At 41.8% G+C, this 26,167-nt stretch overlaps 2 protein-coding genes across 6 annotated transcripts in view; one reads left to right on the top strand and one right to left on the bottom strand.

Moving 5' to 3' along the window:
* ZDHHC17 (zinc finger DHHC-type palmitoyltransferase 17) overlaps positions 1-26,167 on the top strand; it is a 303,371-nt gene that overhangs the window by 123,708 nt on the left and 153,496 nt on the right. The window lies entirely within an intron of this gene.
* CSRP2 (cysteine and glycine rich protein 2) lies at positions 441-25,576 on the bottom strand. 2 transcript variants are annotated; one of them, XM_049883954.1, is made up of 6 exons: positions 25,209-25,576; positions 9,207-9,319; positions 6,189-6,357; positions 2,088-2,217; positions 1,344-1,437; positions 441-760 (listed from the first exon to the last, which is right to left on the bottom strand). In XM_049883954.1, exons 2-6 carry the CDS (start codon positions 9,316-9,318, stop codon positions 684-686), a joined length of 582 nt encoding a protein of 193 aa, XP_049739911.1. In that variant the 5' UTR covers position 9,319; positions 25,209-25,576; the 3' UTR covers positions 441-683. The 2 variants fall into 2 exon arrangements, with proteins under 2 accessions (XP_049739911.1, XP_049739910.1); XM_049883953.1 differs by lacking the exon at positions 25,209-25,576 and adding an exon at positions 24,820-24,928 and having other exon boundaries at positions 442-760.

The following is a 26,167-nucleotide window of genomic DNA, read 5'->3' on the forward strand; positions in this document are numbered from 1 at the left end:
ATGTCAGTGTGCCTTTCTGGGGAACTTGTTAAAAGATTTTTGGCCACACATCTAGAGATTCTGCTTCTGTGGGGATGAAGTGGAGCCTAGGAATCTGCCTTTTAATACCTGCAAGTGATCCTGATACATACAGGTTGTCTGCAAGGCATACTTTGGGAAACTCTGCACCAGGCTACAGTAGGGCAGGCAGGCAGCAGATGCTGCACTGTTGACTGCCAACTCTGAGGGGGCTGAAATGGTGATGCCCATTGCCTGCCAACCCTCACTCTTGAGACATAGTTATTACCAACTTGAAAAAGATAGATACCCCTTCCTACAGCTATAAACTATTAACCTAGTGAGTCAACTGGGTAATGAGGTTAACTCGTTAACAAAATGGAGGTAGGAAGCCAAATGATTTTCCAGTAACTGAAATCACAACGTTCATCTAAAACGTTAATTGAAAGACACTGAACACCCAAACAAAGCTCAAGTTTTATTTAAAATGTAAAAGAAATGGTTCTTTAAAATGCTGGTGAGTAAAGCAGAAGGATACAGTGCTCTCTTTCTACAAGTTAACCAGCCTGTCCCAAGTATAGAGTAATATACAGTACTTGTATGCTGGTAGCATTTCACAGTAGTTTAGTTTTAAGAGATTACATGAGATTATCTGTGTGTGATGCTCAGTTCTGGGGTTTACACTTTTACTGAGTATGAACAAGGGCTCCAGCTCCTTGGCCATAGCCAAATCCCTTGGGCCCAAAGTTCTTTGCATAACATCCTACAAAAGAAAAGGGAGAGTTAAGGCAAATCCACTAAGCTTTGCTAGCATTGCTTAAGACCATGCAACAACAAACCCCTCTAAGTGAAAAAAAAAAAAAAAACAGCCTGGTGGCTATGCCAAAAAGGGTTTAATGTATTTAAGAGTAAAATGTGTTATGTAGTGTCTTAAAAGTTGCAAAGGCAAGTTCCAGGATTCTGGTTTCTAGTGTTTGGCTCATGGTCCCACTGAGTTGCAAGCATGAAAATCAGGCCACATAAATTATGTATTTTATTACTTTCATGTATGATTTGCTTAAAATACGAGGTTGAAAAAAAACTTTGTGGTTTTGTTTTGAGGGGAGTTTTTAAATGATCAAGAACTTTATCACATCATCCAGAATTGCTGAGGTTCTCTAATGTCACCTGTAAGCATGTCTGGACTTTTTATTTTCAAATAGCCAAGGGCAATATGTCTGCTCTGCTCGTCCCTATTTTCAGAATGCCCTTCGCGCCCCCCCCCCCCCCCTTTTTAAGCTGGTGACATTTCATTCACCAGTAGCTAATGTGGGATATTCGTACGGACAGTGATAAATTATTTTTACCTTTGCAATAGATTTCACCTTCCTTCTCAGTCAAAGTGGTCGATTCAAGACTCTTCCCACACTTGGCACATCGGAAACAGTTTTTATGCCAGGGCTAGAAAAGACAAGTGTGTTAACATGCTTGAGGGGCTTTTTTTCTGCGATATAATTTAGACATTGTGGCAAGAAGTGGCTTAAGAAGATCAACCCAAGATGAACTCTTCTACATTCTTGGCCACGTACAGAAGGGTTGGGTTCAAACTTCATTCACAGAATATATGGACTGGGAGCTATACCATGAAAGGGCCATTTTCCTAAGGGCAGTGTCAGCTGGTCAGTTCCTTTAAAGGTAGCCTCTATGGCTGAGAAGATTGCAGCTCAGAGTCACACAGCTAAGTAGCATCAGGTCTCCTGACTCTGGTTCACTGTTTTCTTCACTGAAAAACCTGCAGATTTCAGATTTGCTAACATTCTGGCCTTTTTAGTTAACAATCTTTACGAACACCCCCCTATGAACACAAGTTTCAAGATTCTTTTAAACACAGATGTGATGTGTCAAAGAGCATCACTTCAAAAAATCAATGATTCAGACGGGGAAAAAAAAGGTTAATCTAAGGCATTTATAAGACAGAGCGCCTGAGTGGGATGTGGTGAGCTTGGAAGAGACGGGATGGGGAGGAGCCAGTCGCTGTTAGTAATTCAGAACAGCACTTACCTTCCCTGGGGAGGAGCCAGTCGCTGTTAGTAATTCAGAACAGCACTTACCTTCCCAGCGCCAATTATCTTCTCAGCGGCGTATACGGAATCTCCGCATCTGGAGCATTTCTCAGCACCTCCGTATTTCTGAGCAAATTTAGAAGTATTTGGATTTGTTGTAGGACTGTGAGGTTGAACACTTGTGGAAAGGGGAAAAGAATTTTAGGCAAGATGTTCCAAAGGGCCCTATAAATCCACGAGGCAGGAACTCTGGGACTTAACTGTCATAATATCTCATGGCTGGAGGCCTTCACAGGCCAGCATAGGGAAAGAAGAAAGAAGAAATTAATCTCAGTGCAGTGGCCAGAGTTATTACTCTGACCTATTTATGGACTCACTATTGTTACGACCAGACAGACAAGGCTCCAAACTTACATATCTATCCCTCTAGGTCTAAATTCATCAAAATTTATTTAATCCCCAGTGCTAGCCTCTCCACTAAACAAATATGCTATGCTTTATAAAAACCCACCCTAGCACTTATTTTTATGCCAGATATACTTAATATTTGTACCGCTGGATCCACATCTAGTTTTACTTCACAGAAGACTGAACATTCATTGCTAAGTAGTTAAAAATTTCTCCAAATATGTCAGTTTACTCAAGTAGTTTGTAATTAAGAAAGTTAAGCATGTTTTACGAATTACTTAATTTCCCAAAATATATTAAGTAGGGCAAAGTGTGAGTAAACTACTTTCTTCATGGTAAAAACAGAAAATTTGCCTATTACTATGTGATGTATTTCTCTTTACTTTTTCTCTGTAAAAAAGTAAAAGTGGTATTTTTGTCACTGTTGACAGGGCACTGGGTAAACCCTATTTCTCCTTGCTCTCTACAGGAATATTTTACCATTCAATAAGTCCATGAACGCACTGGGTGCACCTTGGGGGCTTTGAGAAGATTTAAAAGTGCTTCTAAAACCTAAGTTAGTTGAGTAGATAAGATACAAAAACAACATTTGGTACTCAGCAAGAGGTAGCTAGGTGCCAATTAGTTTTTTCCTAGTTATATTTTATTAAATAAGTTATATATCCATTTAAAAGCAAACAAAATATTAATTCAGAAATAGTGCTTTTTCATAAAACAATTTTATTCTAACTCTTCACATGTACTTTCAAATGTCTTCATCTCCACTATATCTACTTTTTGGACTCATTTAACAGTTTTCATAGTACATAATCTTCACCTCTACCTAAGTTGTTTAAGTTTTAAAAATTCACATTTGATGTGGCCACTGGAAATTTTATTCTAAGCAACAAATACCAATTCATAGTAATAATTCACAGAATTGCCTTTTTCGATTGTCCTTAATGTAGGCACATTTTTTCAAAACGTCACAACTTAACTGCTTTACTTATTTTTTTAAAGTAATCTTTAAGAGATTACTCAGAATGATCCAACATTTGCAATTATGAGCCCAGATTCCTGAGAACAATTTTCAAATCTGCCAAGCAGATTCCTGTTAACAAGAATTTCACATAGAGTAACTTTCATCTGCCTTTTAATAACTTTGTTATCTCATATTACAAAGGAAATGGGGGCTCAGATGGTAAATAACTTGAAGGGGTAGTAGTAGTAGTAGTTGTTACGTACTGCCCAAGTCAGTTACAACTCATAGCGACCCTATATACAACAGAAAGAAACACTGCCCAGTCCTGTGTCATCCTCACAGTTGTTATGTTTGAGTCCATTCGTGAGCCTGAACTGAAAAATGCAGGTCTGTCTGAATCCAAAGTATTCCTGCCTACTCAGTGCTCTCTCTCCAAAGATCATTGTAAAAATGTTTAATCCCCATGACTAAATTACCCTGTTAAAATTACTACAAGTACACTAGGAGTTCAGAGACTGGGGTTCAGGTATCAGTAAGGACGGCTTCTAGATAAAGGAAGTCCCTACACTTGGTTCTAAAGGATGACTAGGATGTGGCCAGGGGAAGAAGGGGAACAGGTAAGGGCACAAGTCGAGACAGGCCAACACACAGGTCTCACATTGGGGAAGGCAGAGAAGCAAGAGCAGATAAAGAAGGTCACTGATCTTGGTGACTTTAATATGGTCAGTCATCAACTTACCTATGAGTTGGTTTGGCTTAGGGAAGGTGTAGAGGCATATGTGTTTTGAAGGGGTTGAAACACAACTTCAGAGACAAGAATGGATTTTAACAAGTTGAAAACAGAAAACAGAACCAAGGACTTTAACAAAAACAAAGGTAACCTGGGCTACTGTGAGTGATCATAATAAATATGCAACAGTAAATACTGGCTCTTGTACAACTGGCACACAAGGCACCAGGCCCAAAACTGTGCGTGGAAAACCCCCAAAGAACAGAGAGGTAGGCGTTAACGTAGCCCCACCCAACGGTGGAAAGAGCATACATAGGTTTTGGAGCCAGATGGACATAGGTTCAAATCCTGGCTTTGCTACTTATCTGGGCAATTTCTGAGCCTTAGTTTCTTTGTCTGTAAATTGGGGGCACAGTATATACACTTCAGTTATTGTGAGGATTAGAGAGAACAAAAACAGTTCAGCAGACAATAGGCACTGAGCACATGTATTATTATTTCAGGCATGCCATATAGGGTCGCTATGAGTTGGAATTGACTTGACGGCAGTGGGGGGGTATATACCACAGGGAAACCCTGGTGGCGTAGTGGTTAAGAGCTACGGCTGCTAACCAAAAGATCGGCAGTGTGAATCCACCAGGCGCTCCTTGGAAACTCCATGGGGGCAGTTCTGCTCTGTCCTACAGGATCACTATGAGTCGGAATTGACTCGACAGCAGTGGGTGGGTATATACCACAGGGAAACCCTGGTGGCATAGTGGTTAAGAGCTATGGCTGCTAACCAAGAGATCGGCAGTTCGAATCCACCAGGAGCTCCCTGGAAACCCTATGGGGGCAGTTCTACTCAATGGCAACAGGTTTGTTTCTTTGTTTTTAATATAGTACAGTGTTTTAAGATTGTAAGCTTGGAGTTAACTACCAGTTGGGAGACCCCATGTGTGCTGGAATAGAAATGTGCTCCATACGATTTTCAATGGATTTTTTTTTTTTAGAAGTAAATCACCAGGCCTTTCTTACAGAGCACCTATGGGTGGACTAGAACCTATAACCTTTCAGTTAGCAGCTCAGCACATTAACCCTTTGCACCACCCAGGGACTCCAAGCCTGGAGTCAGACTAAATTCTAGACTCTAGCTAACTATAGTGATCCTAGGCAAATTACTCCATTTTCATTGTCTCAATGTGATCATGAGTACAATGGAAAAATCATCCTTCTAAGGTTGTTGGGAGGATGACATGAGTCAACATGTTAACACTACACAGTGCCCAGCCCACTATAACGGCACAATTAAGGTCCTGCCCAAGGAATGGCCCATCAGTCTCTACTGAGGTCTTACGTCAGTGTTGGCTTCTTCAATATAAAATGGACGTAAAAAATGCAAAGCTTAAGTAGGGGGCAAATGTGTTAAAAATCAGAATTAAGAGGAAATTCCAAATGAAATTCTTCAGCCTGAAGATGAAATAAAAAGTAAACTTTAAAAAAAAATTAACACCTTTCTACTTTGGTACTGGAGCCTTTAAACACTAGTTTCTCAAAGAATCAAAAAACATGACCTAATTCTAAGTAAAAAATTTTAAGTTAGGGGAAAACTTCTTGAGGAAAGATTCTTAAATAGAAGGAGCTACTGAAGAATTTTCATTTACTGCTTAATTGCACATGAGAAACACATGATTTTGCTAACACATTCTCTATCATTTGATTTCATGACATCTGTTCTCCCAAATGTGGTGCTGAATGTATTTTTCTTTTTTTCAAATGGAAGTAAATTTAAATCGTTTGCTCTTGAGAAGATCATGACTCCTTGATACACCCTGAAATGCTACAAAACCAGAACTAGAAATCATTGGATAAATCAATAAGAACTCTGTTAGGTCCAAAACGGTCTATATTTTGGCTTAAAGATTAGTCACTCATTTAAACTAGAAAGTAACATCAAATTTTGTTTGCTTATTTTAAGCTATAAAGATCTGCAAACTCCCGGGATTTTGTTCACCAAGCAACATTAATTGTTATAAGTCATTTCTCAAGGTAGCACACTTTCCTAACTCACCTTTCTGGCTTGATGCCCAGCCTCTCACCATGGTCCATATTGAGCGTGCCAGCACCCTGGCCGTAGCCATAGCCTTTTGGCCCGTACTTCTTTCCATAGCAGGATTTGCAGTAGATCTCTTCATCATGAATTGCCACTGTTGTGCTATCTAAATTTTTCCTGCAGACCACTAAAGGGGAAAAAGTTAGACTTTAATAAATGTTTCAGAGATGCTGATTTTCTTAAATCAATGGTGGCAGAGACACATGGTCTACGACTGGTAAAGACACAGGTTCTCTCACATTCCTAGTTTCCCCAAAGCCACAGCGCAGCATCGGGACTGGTCAGCTACACTTAATGATGATCCACCTTCCTCCATGGATATGATACTTGTTTCAGAAGTATATCAGAGTCTGAACATCCAGATGCCTCAAGCTTTTCAGTATGATTTTCTTCTCTTGCCAAGAGTGAGAGGTTGCAGAGACAGCTATAGTTACATGAACAAAAGGAATAAACCTACCAACACCTTGTTCCCCTAACCTCTTCTGTCTTTTATACCATGTGTTGTTCAATCACAACAGAACAAAGAACAAAAGGGTAGCTAGTTGCCTCTGTAGCCCTTCCTCCCTAAAAAGCACCCTTGCTGGTACAAAAGCAGTTGTACATCCAGAATTCTAGTTTTCATCACTAGCACACAACGGGGAAAAGCCTTATTCTTTCATCTCCTCACCGGCTTCTCCAGCAGTGATAAGTGTGTCTGAAAATCGTCAAGTGGCTTACAGTCTGCATTTGTTTTCCCTCTTGTCCCGTAGGAAAACACATTCTTTCTTGATGGATTTCTTGCCACAAGACATTTCCACATATCCCACTTCATAAAACTGCCAAATGTCATCATGTTTTATCCAGACATTATTTCACTTTCTAAAACCTCAACTGAGGAAAAAAAATACGAGAGAGCTCATTGGTGGCACGATAGGGCAGCTGGCAATAAAAGATGAGTGTAAAAAGATGAGTGTAGTGGGGAAGGGTCTTTCTACTCTTATTTAAAAGAGGGGGTGAAAAGAAGGGAGGGAGTACAACAAGGAGGGATGGGGGAGGCTGGACTAGCTGGCTGGTTTAAAACATGAAGTTTCTATTATCTCAGACTGAAGTTGTCTTTATTTGCTTAAAGACAAAGTTAATCTAAAACCATACATTGCTGAAAAACAAATAGTAAGGACCCTTAACTGAAAGAATAAATATAAAATCAATACTGTTTTGAAAACTAACTAAAAGCAAGTTAAAAAAAAAAAAAAAAAGCAAGTTTAAGTATGTGAAAATTTGACTATGTAACTGTTGCTCCGTTCCCCAGTTCTTATCACTATTCTTTGCAGTAAAATTCTCATAGGTCTACAAACTACTCTGAGTTATTTCCTTAAAAGGCTTTAGTCAGCAGAGACACCTATTAGGAAGGAGCAGTAAAAATGACCAAGGAGCACTGGTGGTACAGTGGTTAGGCACTCGGCTGCTAACCAAAAGGTTGGTGGTTTGAACCCACCAGCCACTCCATGAGAAAAAGAGGTGGCAGTCTGCTTCCATAAAGATTTTACAGCCTTGGAAATCCTATGGGGCAGTTCTACTCTGTCTTATAGGGTCTCTATGAGTCGGAATTGACTAGACAGTAATGGGTTTGGTTTTGGTTTAGTAAAAATTACCGGTAAAGAACTCAACATTTAGTAAACACTGACTTTATGCCTTAACGTAGATGAAACTAAGAACAATTCCTAAAGTCTGTTTCCTCTTTGACCATATACTCTCTTGGTTATAAATCTGCTGACAAATAGATTGCCAAAAAAAAAAAGATCAGTAATTTCCAAGAGAAGAAATGGTTAAACCACTTCTTCTGAGAAATGGCATAAATAGCAAACATTCATTGTTGGATTTTTAGTCTTTGTAACTTTTTGTTTCAGTGAGGCAGTTACACTATAAAGATGTCCAGATACTGTAATGCTGGGGCCTAGGGGGAAAAGCATAATTCAGATTAGAAGTTTTTTTTCTGAAGATCATTACTTAATGTAAGTAAATTTATTTTTAATATATTTGGTTTCTTACAGTAATTTTCACTGCACAGTACCATAGATGTGGCAAGTATCTGCATGTATAGGTAGGTACCTCCCCAGGTAATAAATCCTTCATCAAAGGAACGTTTGTCATTTGAATCAGAAAAGTAAGATTAATGAAAAGCTTTCTTAAACTACTCTACTGGTTTAAACCTGAAGACTTAGCTGTCATTAGAGTGATTTTTTTTTTTTTCTTAAATTTTTGGGCTTGTCTCTTGTTCTTTTTCTTTCGTTATCTGGTATTTACTGCCCTTAGAGCATAGTGGCATGGTTGTTTTATGTCCTACTTCCTGTCTACACTAGACTCTGTGATGGTTTTCTGCCTAGTAGCAACAATAACTCCTAACTTGACTTTAGGGGATTTTCATACCCTAAGTTCCTTTGCCTTAGAGTATCAATAACCAAAAATAACTCAGAACATTCACTACCAGAGAAGGTAGAATTTGAGCTTCTAGGAATTTAATCATTCAATCACCAGTGTGGTGTGAAACAAGGAAGTAGCTTTCAAAGAGAAACTCAGCCAGAGAGAAAAAGCGGGGTAGATGAGGAGCAATCATTCATTCAGGCATGCGGGCTGAGCCCTTCCTGCGTGCCATAAACTAGGCTACGTGGCAGACCACATACGTAAAGGACAGTGAGCTCAGAGCACAGCAGGGGAGACAGATGTGCTAACGATGTCCAGTAAAGGCCCACCCAGAGGCAGGCCAGAGCCATGGGGCCACCAAGGAAAGCAGTGTTCTGGGTCACGTCCACTGTCCTTGCAGCTGGGCTGAGTATTTATACCGTCTTAATTTTTTTTTTTTTTAAGAGGACAGATAAAAAAACACCATGCTTTTAAAATAACCATTATTAGCAAAACCAGAGTTTTTTCCTTAAATAGGTAAATTGACGCCTTTTACTCTCAAATTCTATCGAAGGTTGAACACCCGGAGATACTTACTACATAGAAAGCAGCAGCGGTGGAAGCTCCTCCCGTCACATTGTACCTCTTCCGCGTGGTAGACAGTCCTCCCACAGGCCCCACACTTGTTTCCTCCTCCCCAGACAGGCATTCTGAAGGAGTAAAGGACTCTGTTAACTCCTTAGGATGTCCCCATACTGTATGAGGTGCATTACAGGCTCCCTAGAGGGTTGGTTAAACCCAAGGGATGGCTACAGATTTCTTTCTTTCATGAATTGCCCTAACCACATCTATAAAAGGCCTGCGTTCCTCCAAAATAACCTCATCCCTTCTTCCAAATTACAGCTTTCATTAGAAAACTCTGGCTTGTCATGCACAAGTTGTTTTATTTTTCCCCACAAAAGGCCTGCATTCAATAGAAAACTACAGGTCACGGGAGTAAGAAAGAAGTACGGGAAAGGCAAGGGCAAACACCTCCCCCATCCCCAATCTTCAATTAAATTTTTAAAAACTTACATTTGAGAAGTTTTCCTTACATGTTTAATTCATTGTAACAGCACCACATTCTTAACATTTAACATATACCAGCTATGACATACTTTATAGGGAAAATAAAAGTGTCGTATTGCCCCACAGGAACGAGTATTGTATCTGTCTGCTCAAGTTATGCGAGACTGTAGCAAAGATAGTTGTGTTTGTGACTAGCACAATTGCATGCATGGAGCCTTGCTGTAACCACAACAAACACCCAGCCAGATGGCTATGATTTAAGTCTATGCTTCACTAATCCCAAGGTCTTCCCTTCGTGATGCCCCCGCCCCCCTCACCATGAAAATCAACTAGTTCAGCCAAGAGTTGGTTTTCCCTCTTTGACAGGCCTGTTAGTTCATATAGAATATGCCACCAAATCCCCTTCCTGGTACCATGAATTGTTTGTTGAGTAGGTCAGAATAACCTCTGAACAATGTGGTAACGACATAATGGTGGAGCTGGAAGTCTAAATCCTGGGCTATCGTATGACTGCAATGGAGGGCTCACATTTTCTAATCTCCCTTCTCAACAAATTGGTCTACCTGGATGCAGTTTAAAATACCTAGTTCTGAATGGTCAACATACTCTTGTGCCTCAGCCAGTACAGAAAAGTTGTCCTGCTAAGAAGGCATGTTGTTTTGTCTGCCCTGCCCTAGGGAGTATCTAAAAATATACAGTGAAAAAAATTAATTTTTCTCCATCATCCTTTTCAGACTTTTCTGCTATGTATGGCTATTTTCAGCCCTTGCCTGTTGAGTATTCTCAGATGAGCTGCCTGACTCTCTAGGAAATAGCCGGTTAAGAAAGCTGAGATTTCCTTACTGACCCAAACATGGCTAGAAAGAAAAGGGGAAACGAGGGCTGTTAAGCAAAAAAGACTGAAGAATCTTCAATCCTTAAAATAAAAATGGGGGTGGGGGTGGGGAGAGGATGGCAGTAAACTCTTATCCTACTGCCCATCTGACACCATTGAGAGATCCACAACCCAACAGTTTCCTGAGCATTAAGATAAGGCCTTTCCAAAAGAAGCATTTATAGAATTGTGGTGGGTTTTTTCCGGCATCCATTCTCTTGCCCCTTTTCTGGCAACACCTTCCCCAGATTTTCTTTCAGAGAAGCATTCATCCTTTTCTTGGTCCATACGGTTTGGAGAAGTATTTATTAAAACGTGGTCTCCTGGTGATGGCCTACCATGCCAGTTACCAATTCAGGACAAAATTCAGAGTCAGCATTTAGAAAATGTTATACAATTTTACACAGCAACAACCAAGAACATGATTAATGGACTCATCTTATTAAACAGGGTATACAAAGATTCAAAGTATCAGTCTCTACTTGGAAATTAAAATAAAAAGAATAGTCCTTTACCACAAATAGTTGGAGAAGCACTGGTTTAGATGGTATTGATTTCACCACCAACTCCAGAGCTGGGTATGTGACTCAAGTCATGGCCAATCAGATCACTGCATTCCCCTTGTCCGGCCATAGTGATTAGTTTAGGAATGGTCACATGATCCAACATAGTCCAATGACAGCTGAACCCAGGGCTTTGATTTAGAGCTAGCCGCTACAAGAAAAAAATCTAAGAATGAAGCCAAAATACAGGAAAAGCAAAATGGCAAGACTAGGTTTTTGAGCCCCTGAATTCAGCTGTGCTTCACCTCATCCTCTACTCTTCAGTTATGTGAGCAAATAAATGCCCTTTTTAAGCCATTTGGAGTTGAAGCTCCTGTTTCTTGAAACAGACGTCACCAACATACACGTACATACACCCTTCCTGACTGATACAACTATAGTTATTGATCTCAACTTGGAAAAAGCCTACTTCTCTTACCCACCCCACTCTGGTCTAAGTTGGTCAGTGGGGCATTTAGATACGGTTCATGCTCTTCTCAGCAGGCAGACAAGAACAAAGTAAATCCAAGGGTCCACAAATAGTACCAGGCTACTGTAAAGGCATCCACAAAGGCTCAATATCTAGCAACAACAGAATATATTTGCAAGCTTTCCTTTTGTAGTTTCATAAATCTTTTATTACCTTTCTTGGAGATAGGTGCTCCATTGTTTAAATCTGGAATGAAACTTGAACCTGACTGTAAACCTAAGACACAAGCCTTGCCTCCTGCAGCCTGCACTGGCTTATGTTTGGAGTGCAATTAGTGACTTTGCCCTATGTATGGCTCCAAAGTTATCCATGTTCTGGGATGCATCAGACACCTCTCATGATTCCTGTAGAAACCGAAGTCCAAATCCAGGCTTGTGGATGACACCCTAACTACTCAAAATCCAATCCCAGGCATCAAATAGCCCAGTTGGCTTCTAAAATACTTTGTTATTGTTCAGGCATTTCTCATCATACTAGAAAGTGAGCTGTTTATTAACCAGGTATCTTATATATTCACACACATTTACTTTGGAGCAGTCTCCAATAAGGAACCAGATTTTTATCAAGATTAAGGTTAAGCTGGGCTGTCTTTGGAGTCCCTGACTGGTGCAAATGGTTAACACGTTCAACCACTAACCAAAAAGTTGGCAGTTCAAGTCCATTCAGAGGAGCTTTAGAAGAAAGGCCTGGAGACCCACTTCTAAAAAATCAGTCACTGAAAGCTCTGTGGAACACAGGTCTACTCTGACACACTTGGTATCGCCATGGGTCAGAAATGACTCAACAGCAACCAGGCCACTGGGTTTTATTTATCTTTTTGGTTGGGGGGGGGGTCATCTTTGAGTAACATTAAAAAAAACTATTTACTCACTGTTATTCTCCTCCATGCCATTAACAAGCCAGCCTTTTTTTTTTTTTTAAAGAGGAAATATGTCCCTTTTTTCCAATGTAACTCAGGATTACCTTAAATTTACTCATTGTAAGTCTCGTCTAATTTCTATTGTACATGCCAAACCAGCCAAATGAGGATGTGTCATCTTTTCAGGAAATACCTATCAAAGTTCTACAACCTCCAGCTTACTATGTTTGAAGCTTCTTCTCCTCAAGGCTGGGAACCATGTCTCTCTATTCCTCAGACCAGCCAAAGTATTTAGCGCATAGCAAAATATTTCATTTTTATTGCTTTAAACAATCCTTCCTTTTTCAACCTGCTTATATAACCCCCTATTAAATCTAAGCTTATCAAGACAAAGGCTGTACTGTTCTACTTGTTTGTGACATCTTCAAATTCTATGTTAAATTTCCAAGTCATTAAAAACCAAAAACCAAACCCAGTGCCATCGAGTCGATTCCGACTCATAGCGACCCTACAGAACAGAGTTGAACTGCCCCATAGAGTTTCCAAGGAGCGCCTGGCGGATTTGAACTGCCAACCCTTTGGTTAGCAGCCATAGCACTTAACCACTACGCCACGAAGTCATTAGCCTTTTTAAAATTCCATCCAGTTTAAGGGCTTTCTTTAGTAACTTTCTCTACGATACAGGCAGATAGTATAATACAGAGCCTCCTCAGAAAGCTTCAGCTGGATTTGCTGTTTTCTTTTCTAAACTGGATGGGGGTAGGTGGATGACCCTTAAATTCTGTATTTCGTATGTCTGAAATATAATGGAAGGAGGAAGGAGGGTCAGTAGGCTGGATGGGTCAAACAGACCTGCGAAAACTTGTACAACGTTTGGCTTAGCTGTTTCATCGGTAAGGTGGGAAAAATAGCTCTCTCTACCTCAAAGATATTGTGATGATGAAACAAGGCAAATAAATGCCTTGGCAGATGTCCATTAGGCTGAGAACGGAGATGGCATCTCATACTACCCCTCTTGCTATCAGTACCCCACCTAAAGAACATAGCTGCAGAACAACAGGGTAGAAAAAACTTGGCTGATTAGTCACGCACCCTGGTGGCGCAGTTATTACGCACTATGGCTGCTAACCAAAAGGTCGGCAGTTCAAATCCACCAGGTGCTCCTTGGAAACCCTACAGGGCAGTTCTACCCTCTCCCATAGGGTCGCTATAAGTTGGAATGGACTCACTGACAAAGGGTTTGGCTTTTTTTTTTAAACCACAAGTATTAAAAATTTTTGCTTTCTTTTTCAGGGACATTGAAACAAATGGCAAATACAATAGTTCCACTTATGTTAGTGACTGATAAACGAAGTTCAAATTTACACTTCCAGGTTGAAGCCCTTTGGATGTTTCCTGGACTTGCATGGGGAAGTGCGAGGGAGGCTCTTCCATTTCTGTCACTCTTGGCATTGCTGTGCATATAAAAAAAAATCAAGGCTTCATTTTTCCTGTAAGCCTTTGGCAGCACCACTCCACAAAAGCTGACATAAATCACAGCAGACTGGATTTGCACTGAGCAATCCGGGCTGCATGCCCTTGCCCAATCCTATGTATTAATTTACAAAATGGCAAGAGGAGAGATAAAATCCCACTTTACACACATCTCACAAAATAGGCCAAATACAGGGTTATTCTGTTTCTTCATCTTGTGCCTTAGTTTTCAGTGTCTGAAAGAGTTCCAGCAACTAAGTCCACCGCATTAGTTTAAAAAGCTTGGCTTACATCTGAACACACCTATGTGCAATTTATCTTTGTTGCTTCTCCCCAGTCTAATACACCACCCAGATTCATTAGACTTAACCTTAGGGGAAAATCACTGCAGTCTAAATCTGAGTCACCTTGTGGTAAAGTTACCTCATCTTCTAGATAACCAACTGAGAACCACAAAATGACCACACAGATCATTCTCATACTACCTGGGCTTCATTTACCATCTAATTCTAGACTGAATGACTTGAATCCATGAGTCCCAAGTCTACGTGTTGCCTCTTACAATTTAAGTTATCCGCTGTAATACTGAAGATCTAGAGTGATTTTGTCTATAAAGCCATATTCTAAGTACTTCCAGAAGCTTTGACATTTTCTTACTACATACAGGACTTTGTTATTACACTAGATCCTTGTTATAACTGAATTTCCCAAAGGAGAGAATTTATTGTAAACCAGTATCATTTTGAACCACATCCAAGGAAGTCACTTGTTAAAGCATCCTCCCTGATTACAATAATTTTAGCAAGGCCAGGCGTTGAGAACTGTAGTTAATTGGAAATTAACCCTTATTCAATGCCTGTTCTAAATTTTTTTTTCCTCTGCTACCCACATTACCTGTTTAGTCTACTCTCTTCATCTAAGCGAATACCACTGATCCAAGGATAGGCTCCTCACGTCTTACTGGTCAGCTATGTGTTCCATTTGGCTCCTTCTAGCAAAGCCAAATCCTCAACCTGGCCTTCCTTATCTAGTAGTTAAGCTAATTAGATGATCACCAAACCAAAACCAAACCCAGTGCCACTGAGTCAATTCCAACTCATAGCGACCCTATAGGGCAGAGTAGAACTGTCCCATAGAGTTTCCAAGAGAGCGCCTGACCCTTTGGTTAGCAGCGGCAGCACTTAACCACTATGCCACCAGGGTTTCCAATTAGATGACAGAATGCTTATATAGTGTTGTTGTTAAGTGCTGTCAAGTTGGTTCCGACTCATAGTGACTCTACGTACAACATAACGAAATACTGCCCAGTCTAGCAGAGTCCTCACAATCACTGTTATGTTTAAGCCCACTGTTGCAGCCACTGTGTCAATCCATTTCATTGAGGGTCTTCCTCTTTTTCCATGACCCTCTATTTTAGCAAACATGATGTTCTTCTCCAGGGACTGGACCCTCCTGATAACACGTCCAAAGTACGTAAGATGAAGCCTTGCAATCTTCCCTTCTAAGGAGCATTCTGGCTGTATTTCTTCCAAGAAAAATTTATTCGTTCTGGCAGTCCATGGTATATGCAATATTCTCTGCCAACACTTTAATTCTAAGGCGTCATTTCTTCTTAGGTCTTCCTTATTCATTGTCTAGCTTTCCCACTCTTACAAGGTGATTGAAAATACCAAGGCTTGGGTCAGGCACACCTTAGCCCTCAAAGTGACATCTTTACTTTTTAACACTTTAAAGATGTCTTTTGCAGCAGATGTGCCCAATGCAACGTGTCTTTTGATTTCTTGGCTGCTGCTTCCATGGGCATTGACTATGGATCCAAGTGAAATGACGTCTCTGACAATTTCAATCTTTTTTCCATTCGTCATGATGTTGCTTATTGGTCCCGTTGTGAGGATTTTCATTTCTATGTTGAGGTATAATCCATACTGAGGGTTGTAGTCTTTGATCTTCATCGGTAAGTGCTACAAGTCCTCTTCCCTTTTAGCAAGCAAGGCTGTGTTATCTGCATATCAGGTTGTTAATTAGTCTTCCTCTAATCCTGATGCTGTGTTCTTCTTTATATAACACAGCTTCTGGGATTATTTGTGCTGCACACAGACTGAATAAATATGGTGAAAGGATACAACCCTGACTTATACCTTTCCTGATTTTAAACCATGCAGTATCCCCTTGTTCTGTTCAAATGACTGTCTCTTGGTCTATGTATAAGTTCTGCATGAGCACAATGAAGTGTTCTGGAATTCCTATTCTTTGCAATGTTATCCGCAATTTGTTATGATCCACACAGTTGAATGTCTTTGCACAGTTAATAAAACAGAGGTAAACATCTTTCTGATATTCTCTGCTTTCAGCCAAGATTCATCTGACATCAGCAATGATATTCCTCATTCCACATCCTCTTCTGAATTCAGCTTGAATTTCTGACAGTTTCTGTCGATGTACTACTGCTGCACCCGTTTTTGAATTATCTTCAGTAGAATTTTACTTGCCTGTGATATTAATGACATTGATAATTTCCACATTCTGCTGGATCACCTTTCTTTGGAATGGGCACAAATACGGATCTCTTCCAGTCAGTTGGCCAGGTAGCTGACTTACAAATTTCCTGGCATAGATGACAACCTCCAGTGCTGCTTCAGTTTGTTAAAACATCTCAATCGGTAGTCCATCAATTCCTGGAGCCTTATTTTTTGCCAATGCCTTCGTTGCAGCTTGGACTTCTTCCTTCAATACCATTGGTTCTTGATCATATGCTACCTCCTGAAATGGAACGTCCGCCAATTCTTTTTAGTACAGTGACTTGGTGTATTCCTTCCATCTTCTTTTGATGCTTCTTGCATCATTTAATATTTTGCCCATAGAATCCTTCAAAATCGCAACTTGAGGCTGGAATTTTTTCTGTAGTTCTTTCAGTCTGAGAAATGCAGAGCATGTTCTTCTCTTTTGGTTTTCTAACTCCAGATCTTTGCACATTTCATTATAATATTTTGTCTTCTTGCATTGCCCTTTGAAATCTTCTGTTCACCTCTTTTACTTCATCATTTCTTCCATTCACTTTCGCAACTCTACATTCAAGAACAAGTTTCAGAGCCTCTTCTGACATCCATTTTGGTCTTTTCTTTCTTTCCTGTCTCTTTAAATGACCTTTTGCTTTCTTTGTGTATCACGTCCTTGATGTCATCCCACAACTCACCTGGTCTTCAGTTATTAGCTTTCAATGCATTAAATCTATTCTTGAAATGGTCTCTAAATTCAGGTGGGATATACTCAAGATTTTATTTTGGCTCTTGGGGACTTGTTTTAATTTTCTTCAGCTTCAATTTGAACTTACATATGAGCAATTGATGGTCTGTTCTGCAGTCAGCCTCTGTCCTTGTTCTGACTGATGATATTGAGCTTCTCCATCATCTCTTTCCACAGATGTAGTTGATTTGATTCCTGTGTATTCCATCTGGCAAGGTCCACATGTGTGATGGATTGAATTGTGTCCCCCCCCCAAAATATGTGTCAACGTGGTTAGGCCATGATTTCCAGTATTGTGTGGCTGTCCTCCATTTTGTGATTTTCCTATGTGTTATATAAATCATGACCTCTGCCTGTAGTGAAAATGGATTTAGGGCGGGATATAACACCCTTGTTCAGGTCACATCCCTGACCCAATGTAAAGGTAGTTTCCCTGGGGCGTTGTCTGTACCACCTTTTATCTTACAAGACATAAAAGGAAAGGGAAGCAAGCAGAGAGTTGGGGGCCTCATACTACCAAGAAAGAACCACCAGGAGCAGAGCTTGTCTTTTGGACACAGGGTTCCTGCACGGAGAAGCTCCTAGTGTAGTGGAAGATTGACAGGAAGGACCTTCCTCCAGAGCCAACAGAGAGAGAAACACTTCCCCTGTAGCTGATGCCCTGAATTTGGACTTCTAATCTACTAGACTGTGAGAAAATAAATTTTTCTGTTAAAGCCATCCACTTGTGATATTTTCTGTTATAGCAGCACTAGATAACTAAGACTGAATTTGGTACTAAGAGTGGGGTGCTCCTCTAACAGACACCTAAAATGTGGAAATGGTTTTGAAACTGTGAATGGATAGAGGAGTGGCAGTGGAAGAGGACCAGCAGCAGCAAAACCAGAAGACCAGCGCCAGACAGCACTGGAGCTGACCCACGGAGCCAGACAGCTGAGTGCCTGTGCGCAGGCTTCCTGGCGGAGTGGGGTGCCTTTGGGCACTTAACGGTAGAGCTAGGCTTGCCAACCCAATGAGCAAGAAAGCTGAGTGCCTGTGCCCAGGAGGCTTCCTGGAGGAGTGGGGTGCCTCTAGGCACTTATCAGTGAGCTACAGAGCTTTGGAACACTTGTCCCAGGAGGGCAGATGCAGGCATGAGGCCCGAGGTGCCAAGGGGCCACAATACCAGGACGCAGAAGCTGATGAGACAAGGAACACAAGAAGACGAGCTGCCTCAGTCTCTAATGGCCAGGACCTCTGGTGTTTCTGGAGTCCCCCACTCAGATGGACGAGGAGAATGGTGTGCCTAAATCCCAGGGAGCAGAGTTCTTGTCCCATTGGGCCTGGAAGGCGGAGCTGAAGTCCAGGGCTGAGGGGCCTCCACTCAGAATCTGGAGAGTATGGCTAATACCTAGAGTCTGGAGGGCAGGGCCATTGTGTAATCTGTCTCAGAGAAAAGAAGATTCTTTTCAAGCCTGGAGAGCTAATGTAATGTGTTCTGCTGACTTACATGGTGCCTGTTATGTCTTCTTTTCTTCCAATTTCTCCCATTTGTAAGAGAAATGTCTAGCTTGTGCCTGCCTGTTCTACCATTGTTTGGAAGCAGATAACTTGTATTCTAGATTTCACAGATGAAGAGGAGTTTTTTTGACTTTGAACTTGGAGCTGATTTAAGACTTTTGCTATGATATGATGGGGTGAATGTGTTTGACATGTGGCAAGGACATGAATTTTTGGGGGCCACAGGGTAGAGTCTCATGGATTGAATTGCATCCCCCCAAAATATGTGTCAACTTGCTTAGGCCATGATTCCCAGTTTGTGTGACTGTCTTCCATTTTGTGATTTTCTTGTGTGTTATAAATCATAATCTCTGCCTGTGGTTAAAGAGGATTAGGGTAGGACATAACACCCTTGCTCAGGTCACATCCCTGCTCCAAAGTAAATGGAGTTTCCCTGAGGCGTGGCCTGGACCACCTTTTATCTTACAAGAGATATAAGGCAAGGGAAGCAAGCAGAGAGTTGGGGACCTCATACCACCAAAAAAGAAGCACCAGGAGCAGAGTGTGTCCTTTGGACTCAGGTCCCTGCACTTGAGAAGCTCCTTGACCATGGGAAGATTGAGGACAGGGACCTTCCTCCAGAGCCAACAGAGAGAAAAAGCCTCCCCCTGGAGCTGATGCCCTGAATTTTGACTTCCAGCCTATTAGACTGTGAGAAAATAAATTTCTCTTTGTTAAAGCCATCCACCTGTGGTATTTCTGTTATAGCACCACTAGATAACTAAAACAATGTGTATAGTCAAAGTTTATGTTGGTAAAAAGGTATCTGCAATGAAGAAGTCGTTGGTCTTGCAAAATTCTATAATGTGATCTCTTACGTCATTTCTATCATCAAGGCCGTTATTTTCCAACCACTGATCCTTTTTGTTTCTGATTTTCGCATTCCAATCACCGGTAATTATCAATACATCTTGATTGTATGTTTGATCCATTTCAGACTGTAGATATTGGTAAAAATCTTCAATTTCTTCATCTTTGGCATTAGTAGTTGGTTCGTAAATTTGAATAATAGTCATGTTAATTGGTTTTCCTTCCTATCACTGACAGCGTTGTGCTTTAGGATAAATTTGAAATGTTCTTTTTGATAATCAACATGACACAATTCCTTTTTAATTCGGCATTCCCAGCATAGTACACCATATGATTGTTCAATTCAAAATGGCCAATACTAGTCTATTTCAGCTCAAGTGTTCCATTATATAGCAGGCACTCAATGAACGGTAGCCTTTATCATCAGTATTTAGCAGTGTTTAGCCTTTGCTATTAATATTCATCTTCCCTTACTCATCTCATATATTCACTCATTATACCTCTAACCCCTACTCATCAAGGCAAGTGACTTCCCTCCCTCCCTCATTCATAACTTCTGACTTCATTCCTTCTAGAATAGGGTAAGGATATAAATACTGTACATGTTTATAACTTTTATGAAATTCTCATATAAATATATTAATTCAACAACATTTTTTTTAAAGCCATGTGGCGTAAAGGACCTAGTTTTATCCTAAGTAAGGTGACCTCTGTCCTTTCCTGGTGAAAACCAGGTGAAATTGTGCACTATTGATTAGTAAGTAAGCACAATTAAGCCTATGTGTACCGTGCTTATTGGATAATCCATCCCTAGCACAAATCTGAAAACCAGCTATCAGCTCTGTGATCTTTGCCAAGTTTCTTAACCTCTAAGCCTTAACTTCTCATCTGTAACTTGGAAATGTGTGAGAATTATCTTACAGAATCGTGTTAAGGATTTAATGACATAATGTTTGTAAAGTACCTGGCAAAGAGCCAGTACTCCACAAACATTGGTTTCCTTTTCCTTCAGGAGCACTACTGGGCCTCAATATGGCTACCTAAAGCTCAGTTGTTAAGTGAATTGCAGAGGTCACTAATTTCTAAAGAAGCATATTCCAGTGCAACCCACTCATATTTTGACTCCCCAAACATTCTCGTATCAGATTTCCTACAGGAAAACACTAGAGATGGAAACCATTTAAATCATCTAAGAATTATCAATCACTGAGTTACCAAATTAAGCACAGGAACACCGTCCTGTCCACCCAGTCTTTATCCATTCAACTAGCAGTTAATAAATGCTCTCTCTATGCACCAATCTCAAACCCAAACTGCCACCTTCAACCAAAAGGCTCTCTCCCACTCCTATCTGCTAACCAAAGCCTAACCTCACTACAAAGGGAATCCCTGTTGCTATTCTAGTAAACTTTCCTATGTTCATCCCAGCCTCACCATTATAACTCTTAATGCTATACCCGGTTTTCATTTATGTCTTCCACTTGGAGTACAGCAGAATCCTTGACACAGAGTTGGATACTCCCTACCAAATCACATATGTAATTAAAGTGCAACTATGCTACATCCACAGTAGCAAGGGCTCTATTGGTGCAAACTACAAGATATTTATTATTCAAACACTGTAATGTTTGTATAATTTTACATGAAGTCAGACCTAGATTTTTATGACAAGTCTGTTGATTTGCTGAATGATCTTAAGGCAGTTATTTGATCTGTTAGTTTTCTCATTTTAAAAATGGTTATCATAAGAGCATTCTGAGATTAAGCAATGCATGTAAAGCACTTAGACTAGTGCCTGCCACGTGATAAAACAAACCAAACCAAACCTGTTACCATCAAGTCGATTTGGACTCATAGTGACCCTACAGGACAGGACAGGACAGGACAGAACTGCCCCGTAGGGTTTCCAAGGCTGTAATCTTTATGGAAGCAGACTTCCACATCTTTCTACTGCTAAGCAGCTGGTGGGTTTGAACTGCTGACCTCTCGCTTAGCAGCCAAGTGCTTAACCACTGTGCCACTAGCCTCCTTTTTGTCAAGTGATAGGTAATAATAATATCAAACACGTACATAAAGCTTATTATATGCTTTACTTACGTTAAGTAGTTTACTTATATTAACTCATTTAATCCTTGTAACAACTGAGATATTAAATGGCTCATAACTGTGAAACCAAAACAAATTTACCAATTCAATTTATAATACCAATAAAATTCAAATCAACTGTACTGATTCAATTTGATTGCTAATGCTGCACTGAAATTAAACCATTGCTAGCAGCGCAGACATAGTACTGACCTCCCTGGTTAAGGCAGAGGTTCTTTTTAAGTCATTTATTTCCTTCGCTGTACACTGTATGCTGGATGAGGATTCAATTCTCTCTCCATAGTTCTCTTTTGGAAGTACTGTGAAACCATCATGAAACCTTCTTTCCTACAGTGAGCTGGGAAGTCATTTAGTCCTAAGGTATTATATCACATCTACCTTCTTCTTGTATGCCGCCAGTCAACTGTGACTCATAGTAACCCTATAGACAACAGCAGAATTGCCCCATAGGGTTTCCAAGGCTGTAATCTATACAGAAACAGATTGCCAAATCTTTCTCCCTCAGAGCCACGGATAGGTTCAAACCACCTATGTTTCTGTTTGCAGCCTAGCGCTTAACTGTTACTAGTCAAAGACAATCAGTAGTAACACTGGCACAATGAAGTGGTAAACAAAAATGCAAGGAGCCTGATATCCTTTGCAGATGATTCATAATATACTTCTATTGATTTTTCCCTCTAAGACTTAAAATGTATGATTTTTAAAATCAGAATTTATGCCCCATCCTGCCACAATCTAGTTTAAGAAACACTGCCATTAGTCTAGGATTCTTAACCAGGATTCCACAGATTACTCGAAATTCTTGGGAATGGTAAACTTGGTACCATGTACTTTATTTTTATGCACTTAAAAACATTCTCAGAAAGCATCCAGAGGCTTCATCAGATCGCCAAAGGTATCAATGACACAAAACCAGGAATTCCCACCTAGGTAATCAAGGTTCCAAGGAAGTCTGGGATCAGCATATAAAAATTTTCAGAACAGAGCCCAAGAGATGCTGTGCAAATACCAGCCGAAGAAATGACCCAATGCCATGAGCAAACCTGTGAACATGAAGAAAGTTGGCCTCCAGGCAAAGCCCTGAAGGTACAATTCAAGTCTAAGTCTGCTCTCTGCTAGCTCCCTCTACCCCATTCAACCAGGCTGCAGAAGAACATTTTCTAATTACAAAGAACCTCTCCCTGGCTGGGCTGGGCTCTGTATAAGCATCAACATGCCTTCAGCAACCTGCAAAGTATGTGCCATTACACCCATTTTACAAGATGATGTAACTGAGACCAGAAAGCAAAGTAATTTGCCTAAGGTCATTAAACCAAAGAGTGCTGGAGCTGGGCTATGAATTTGGGTCCAACTGGCTTTGGTCTTGCCCTTCCTGCCATGCCATGCTTCCTCTCCCTTAGGGAGCTCCCTCTCCCTGGATCATCTGATTCATCTCATCTTTGACAGAGAAGACATATGATAGGCCCAAATCTCTACAGCTATTTAGTGGCAGAGCTGAGGCTGGACCAAGGCTTCAAATGCCCCTCATTTATTGCTGCCCTTCTACGCTATACCACATTCTTGCTGTTTTAGAAATACAATTTCCCCAGAATCTAAGTGATTTTGCATTTCCATCAGGGCAGGGCTCCAATTAGTATTACTTTCAGCACAGTCCCTAGAATACAGTAGGTGCTCAATCAATATTTGTTGCATACATTTTGAGAATTCCATTAAAAATTTATGATAAACTTTTTGTTTGGAAACATTTGTTAGGAAATATTTATTGTCTGAGTCAAATTAACATTTGTTCCTCACAACTACAACTTTATTTATGCATTCAACCAATATTAGCTCAGGTCCAACCACCTTAACCTCACCTACTGAAGCACTGAGTCTCAAAGACTCAAGATGTAGATCTTGCCTCTAGAGTAACTACTTTCACTCTGAAGGAGCAGAGGGTACTAGAATGCAGAGTAGAAAGAACCCTGAGAAGTACTGATAAAGTATCAGTGGCAATCAACGTGAGAGAACCACGACCCAAGAGGTGGTAGCCGGAGACCAGGGAGGATTTCATGAAATTGGTTATACGTTTTGGTATGCAGTTTTGAAAGTATGGGAGATTTCTCCCGTTTAAAATCTATCACCCATCACATCCCTGAATATTTGGGTCAAATTAGAGCCAACTTTGTGGCTGTCCTAGTTGAGTTCTTGGCATTTTATAGGCAGAGCTTTGAAAGAGGTTAATTAGAAAAGTCAAGTACTGGAGAGACCATTTTTACTGCGCGAGTTAAATACTACTCAAAATAAAAGTAGAGTTTTATGTATCAAGAAGCATTTATAAAGTGAAAATGTGCTTGGTCTACAGACTGCAAATAAAACAAGATAACCATTTTGGGTGACCATTTAAGAAAAAAAAAAAAAATGCCCTTCAGCAAGTATCCTGGCTTAGAAGGGGATCGGGCTTCCAGGGGCTGCCTACGTGGAATTCTGGAACCGAGGATGTGATTTTCAGGACTTGTTGCAGAATTCCACAATCAAGCATTGTGGCTTCCCTGTTTGTACCTGAACGGTAGAAAGTTCCAGAATCGACTTGACGTTTCACTGCTTTTCTTTGAACGTTTAAGGTTCGGTGCATGGTGGGCAGAGACCACCAAACAATGGGGAGGCCTGAACGCTACAGCACAGCAGGGGAAGGATTCCGAGATTCGCGGGCTGCAGAAGCCCCCACCCCACCCCAGGGCACCAAACTAGCCCTTGGAAAGGTCGCCCGCAGCGTACACGGTACTCCGGGGCGCGGGACCCCGAGACTCCGGCCTCGGCCCCTCCCCCCGTCAGCGGAAAGAGAACCAGTGCTGCAGCAGGGGCCCAAGGCTACTGTCTCACGACGCCCAAAAGGCGGATTAGCAGCAACACAAAACTCTTGAGCCCGCCCTTCCTCCAGAGGAACAGGTACTGAGAAAAGGTCACGCACGATTATTTATCTGCCCCCCGAGGCCCAGGATCCGAGGGTAGGGCCGGAGCGGCCTCGGGGAGATGCCGCGCACAGGTGTGTGCAGGAATGGGGGCGCAGGGGTGAGGAGAACCCTGGGACGCAAATGAGGGCCGGGATGGGGATATTAGAGAGCACGGGGGCCCAGCAGGGCAGCCAGAGGATCGCGGGAGGCTGTGGATACACCCCTTCCCCAAGGTCAAAGGCGCCGCCGAGTAACCCCCGTGCCGCTACTCACTCGAGTTCAACGCGGGAGCCGGCACGGTGGGCGGAGATGCCAAGGCCCAAGTGAGCGCGCAGGTCAGTCGCCGAACCGCGGCGAGACGCCTGCCGGCGCCTTTTAAAGGCTCCGTGTGGGCGTGACCTGCACAAGCTCCGCCCCCGCCCCCGCCGCCGCGCCGCGCGGATTCCGGGACCTGCTCCTGCCCGCTGGGGCAACTCCGGAGGGGGACTGCTGCCGGCCCCGCGCCTGGCAAAGGACCAAGAGACAAAAGGCAGGACTCCCGCCCCTTCCTGCTGTGTCCTGCCCGCCCGGCAACGTCCCACGTCTCCGGACGGCTCCCGCCGGCCCAGAGGGACCGGGCTGTTTCCAGAGCGACGAGGAATTGGAAAAGGGGAGTTGCTCACCTACTGGTGAAGTCCGGCCGCGGACGGTCCAGTCGGGAAGCAGCCCCCGTCACCCTGCGACGGACCTTTCCCACTGCGGGCGACCATTCCTTCAGAAGGGAACGATCCAAAGTCGGGGAGGCTCCAACAGTAAAAAAAAAAAATCAGCTAAAAGATCAAACCACGCGATGTCGGGGGTTTCCGCCCCCCTTAATCCTCGTAAGTAAACTCGACGTGCGTAACTTCCCCAGTGGACAAATATTCTCTAGTCTGATTTCTAGTTTCTCGGAATCCGCTACCTTCCTGTTCTTAAAGAGCGAAAATTCTCATCCAGACTAAATAAATGACGTTATGAAAACGCCTCAATCCCGAAGGTTTTGCTTTTCCCACCACAAGGGGAGCTGCTGCGGGGAAAGAAATCCAAAGCCTGCAGAAAAGGCGCCAAAGGGCTCTGGGCTGCTATTTCTTGTGTCAGAAAAGCCCAGGGATGCTAGTGAGAACCGAAGGGACATAATAGCTACAGTATCATTTACGAGATGAAAAGGAGAATAAATAATACCGTCTCTATCTGGTCCAGATTCTAGGCCTGCTGATGACTTCTCTGCCGGAAGCTTTGATACTGAGAATTGATATTTGGAAGGTGGGGAAGTCCAAAAAAGGCAGTGACCAAAACTAACTCTCCTGTCACAAATGCACTAACTCCTGTCACTAACTCCTTCTGTCTCTGATGTGGAGTTTATTAACCTCAACACTATTGACATGTTGGGCTATGCATTGCAGGACGTTTAGCAGCATCCCTGGCCTCTACCCACTAGGTGCCAGTAGCACCTATTCCAGCTCCCCTCCAACCAAAATGTTTCCAAAAACCAAACCCATTCCCATCCAGTGTATTCCGACTCACAGCGACCCTATAGGACAGAGTAGAACTGCCCCTGCCCCAAAAGGTTTCCAAGGCTGTAATCTTTAGGGAAGCAGACTGC

The sequence above is a fragment of the Elephas maximus genome, chromosome 4 (assembly GCF_024166365.1).
Source record: "Elephas maximus indicus isolate mEleMax1 chromosome 4, mEleMax1 primary haplotype, whole genome shotgun sequence".
NCBI classification, from domain to species: domain Eukaryota; kingdom Metazoa; phylum Chordata; class Mammalia; order Proboscidea; family Elephantidae; genus Elephas; species Elephas maximus.

Excerpts from the sequence above, each read along its gene's own strand:
- CSRP2 (XM_049883954.1), bottom strand. The coding sequence starts at position 9,318 with ATGCCTGTCTGGGGAGGAGGAAACAAGTGTGGGGCCTGTGGGAGGACT. Across the intron at positions 6,358-9,206 it reads CCGCTGCTGCTTTCTATGTA|TGGTCTGCAGGAAAAATTTA; the intron begins GTAAGTATCTCC and ends TTTCCCCTTTAG. Across the intron at positions 2,218-6,188 it reads CTGGGCATCAAGCCAGAAAG|TGTTCAACCTCACAGTCCTA; the intron begins GTGAGTTAGGAA and ends CCTTTCCACAAG.